The sequence below is a fragment of the Chrysochloris asiatica genome, unplaced genomic scaffold (assembly GCF_000296735.1).
Source record: "Chrysochloris asiatica unplaced genomic scaffold, ChrAsi1.0 scaffold00041, whole genome shotgun sequence".
Taxonomy (NCBI): Eukaryota; Metazoa; Chordata; class Mammalia; order Afrosoricida; family Chrysochloridae; genus Chrysochloris; species Chrysochloris asiatica.
In genome coordinates this window covers 16,158,417-16,161,300 of record NW_006408559.1, presented here as the reverse complement: position 1 = coordinate 16,161,300, position 2,884 = coordinate 16,158,417, and the positions used below count along the sequence as shown (strand labels likewise).

General features: G+C 44.5%; 1 protein-coding gene across 4 annotated transcripts in view; it reads right to left on the bottom strand.

Moving 5' to 3' along the window:
• Window positions 1-2,820, bottom strand: part of GSTK1 (glutathione S-transferase kappa 1) — a 13,406-nt gene extending 10,586 nt beyond the window's left edge. For all 4 annotated transcript variants that reach the window (XM_006861188.1, XM_006861189.1, XM_006861190.1 and 1 more), the window contains exon 1: window positions 2,749-2,820. In XM_006861188.1, coding sequence (XP_006861250.1) covers window positions 2,749-2,820 — 72 coding nt within the window. The remainder of the gene's footprint in view (window positions 1-2,748) is intronic.
• Window positions 2,821-2,884: the final 64 nt, after the last annotated feature.

The window sequence follows — 2,884 nt, the reverse complement described above, 5'->3', positions numbered from 1 at the left end:
GGTGTGCGACAAGGTTGTGTTCTTTCACCATACTTATTCAACCTGTATGCTGAGCAAACAATACGAGAAGCTGGGTTCTATGAAGAAAAACGTGGTGTCAGAATTGGAGGATTAACAACCTGCGATATGCCGATGATACAACCTTGCTTGCTGAAAGTGAAGAGGACTTGAAACATTTACTGACGAAGATCAAAGAACACAGCCTTCGGTATGGATTGCATCTCCATGGCACATAACCACCACCATATGTGGAGGAATGCAGCAATTTCATTGGATGAGTCTAGTTCTCCAAGATTCAAAAGTAAGTTTAAGACATGCATAGATATCTACCACTCATTAACGGGATATCTGTATAACTAAGAAGAAAAGTTTGAAGACACAACAAAACAAATGCTGAAAAATCCTGATTATCTAGCAGTTCAACTTGCACAGAAGCATTTAAGAACAATCGACATAATGGAAGTGTCACTGAGAACCAGAGATTAAAGCCACTTGGCCACATACTTGTCATCTTTGACATCTTGTATGGAGAGAGCAAGAACGTATGAAGTTCATTCAGATTATCGCTCTTAAGCAATATGGACTACACCTGGTAAAGAATGCATGCTGATGAAAGGAGACTGGGATAGCAATCCTTGTGGTTCAGGACTGACTGGGAGTGATGTAAAGGTAAAGGTAGACATCTTCTAACAAAAGGAGGGGAGTGGTTTATTTTGCAATCCAGGAGTGGAGGTCCCTGGAACCATCAAGGGAGAAAAGTGAAGTGTGAGACCCTATCCAGAGAAGCAGTGACGTCAGAGATGGAGTGAGAGAGGATGACCCGGAGAGAGGAGTGGCTGGGGACTTTAGACTCAGGGAGGGAGAGGGGCTGTATGCTGATGACTGGGGGCAGGCTTGCAGGGTGTACCCTTTGGTTGTTTGATGATGCATGCAGGAGATGGTAATCATTGCAATGAAACGAAACAAGATAGGATGACTGTAAAGTTAATGTTCTCCCATAAACTATCACATAAGTCACAATAAAAACTTTAAAAAACCACAAAAAACGCATGAAGGCATATGAGAAATATTGTTAAGTGCCACTGAGGTGGTTCCGATCCATAGCGACCCTGTTTCGGAGGAGCGGCTGATGAGCTTGAACTGCTGACCTTCGGTTCAAACTGGCTTTGCAGTCCAGTACATTAACCCACAGTGCCACACCAGGACTCCTAGCTGAGAAATGAGTGCAGGCTTAAATATCCTGATGACTTAAATACAAGCCTTTACAGAGAAGCGCAACAATTTTATTCTCACATGAGAACTAATTTTAGTGATTTAGGAAAGACCAGTTTTACTCATGCAAGCATATATGATTCCATCAAAGAAGTTAGAATCCAATGCGTACTTACCAATGTTGAAATTGCTTTATGTATATTCCTAATTTTAATGATCACAAAGTGAACAACAGAACACTCGTTTGTATCCCCAGAGAGGCTCAAAAACCCTTAGTAATGATTCAAGAAAGACTTGATTTATTATCCTTATGAAGTATGGATACTCTTTGGTAAGTTAACTGTGATGAAATCATTGAAGAATTTATAAGAGCCAAGAATAGAAATGTTAATGATAACATATTAGAGATGAAAGATCTGTCTAAAAATAAAATATAGCAATTTGTTGTAGTTTTATGATTATTAAATTTTCTCTAAGGACATCTTTTCATTTGCTCATTATAACATTTATACAAAACAAGTATCAAAATAGAAAAGTATGCATATGAGTCCTTTACAACAAAAAATATTTCTTTGTTGTGGGAGATTTTACACTGTCTGTTGAAACAGTTAACTGGCTAATAGTGTTTGTTGTAGGACATAGGGAATATTTTTTGTAGAAAACATGTTATATAGTGTAAACATCCTAGTACACCACATCCCCTAAAACTTTTATAATCCATTCTGCTAAAATGTCATAAATCACTGTTGTATTCAATTGCTAATATCATGTTGTTGTTTAAGTACCTTGCAGTCGTCCGTCCCATCACCCGTCACACGTATAGGGTTTTCAAGGAGTGGCTGGTGGGTTTGAATTGTGGACCTTGAGGTTAGCACTCCAGTGCTTATCCTACAGCACCATACTAGGACCCTCGCTAATAAGGCGGTGATGGTTGTGTGCCATGGAGTAGGCTCCGACTCAATGACCCTGTATAGGGTTTCTGAGGCTGTAAATCTTTACCGGAGCAGAGAGCCTCAGCTTTCGCGCCCAGGCTGAAAGTTAGCAGCTCACTCTTACAGTTAGCAGCTCAACTCGGAACCCACTGGGCCACCTGGGCGCCTTGTGTGTGCGTGAACTCGGAACTCACTGGGACACCAGGGCTCCGTGTGTGTGTGTGTGTGTGTGTAGCTCACAGCTTAAGCCTGGAGATGCTGGAACTCAAGATCTTTGGGCAAACCACTGACTGTGGTCACGTGAAGCATCAGCAGGTAGGAATGCACAGCCGACTGAGAGGTCACTCACAGAAAAGCAGAGGGAAAGCAGAGGGGGTGCAGTGTCTGAATCCTGCCCTACTCCAACCCTACCCTGGCACTGGGAGGAAGTTGCGGGTTCCTGGACTCTCCTTGGCCTTTGGGGATGTCTCCCATGCAGGCTTCCAGATCACCGTGGGGCGCAGCGACCTTCAGCCCGCTCCCCAGGACCGAGATCGGGTCTGAACCCGACACATCGCTGACCCCGGCCGGCCCCCACCCTCCTCGACCTGCACCCCCACGTCACCTCGAACCCCAGCCATGAGTAGGGGGACAGTACGTCGTAGAAGAGCTCCAATGTCCGCGGTAGGGGCCCCATGTTGCCCGCCGATTGCGCCAAAGGTCAGGGTTCCCGAGCGGAGCGCTGGCGGAGACCTTGCGGG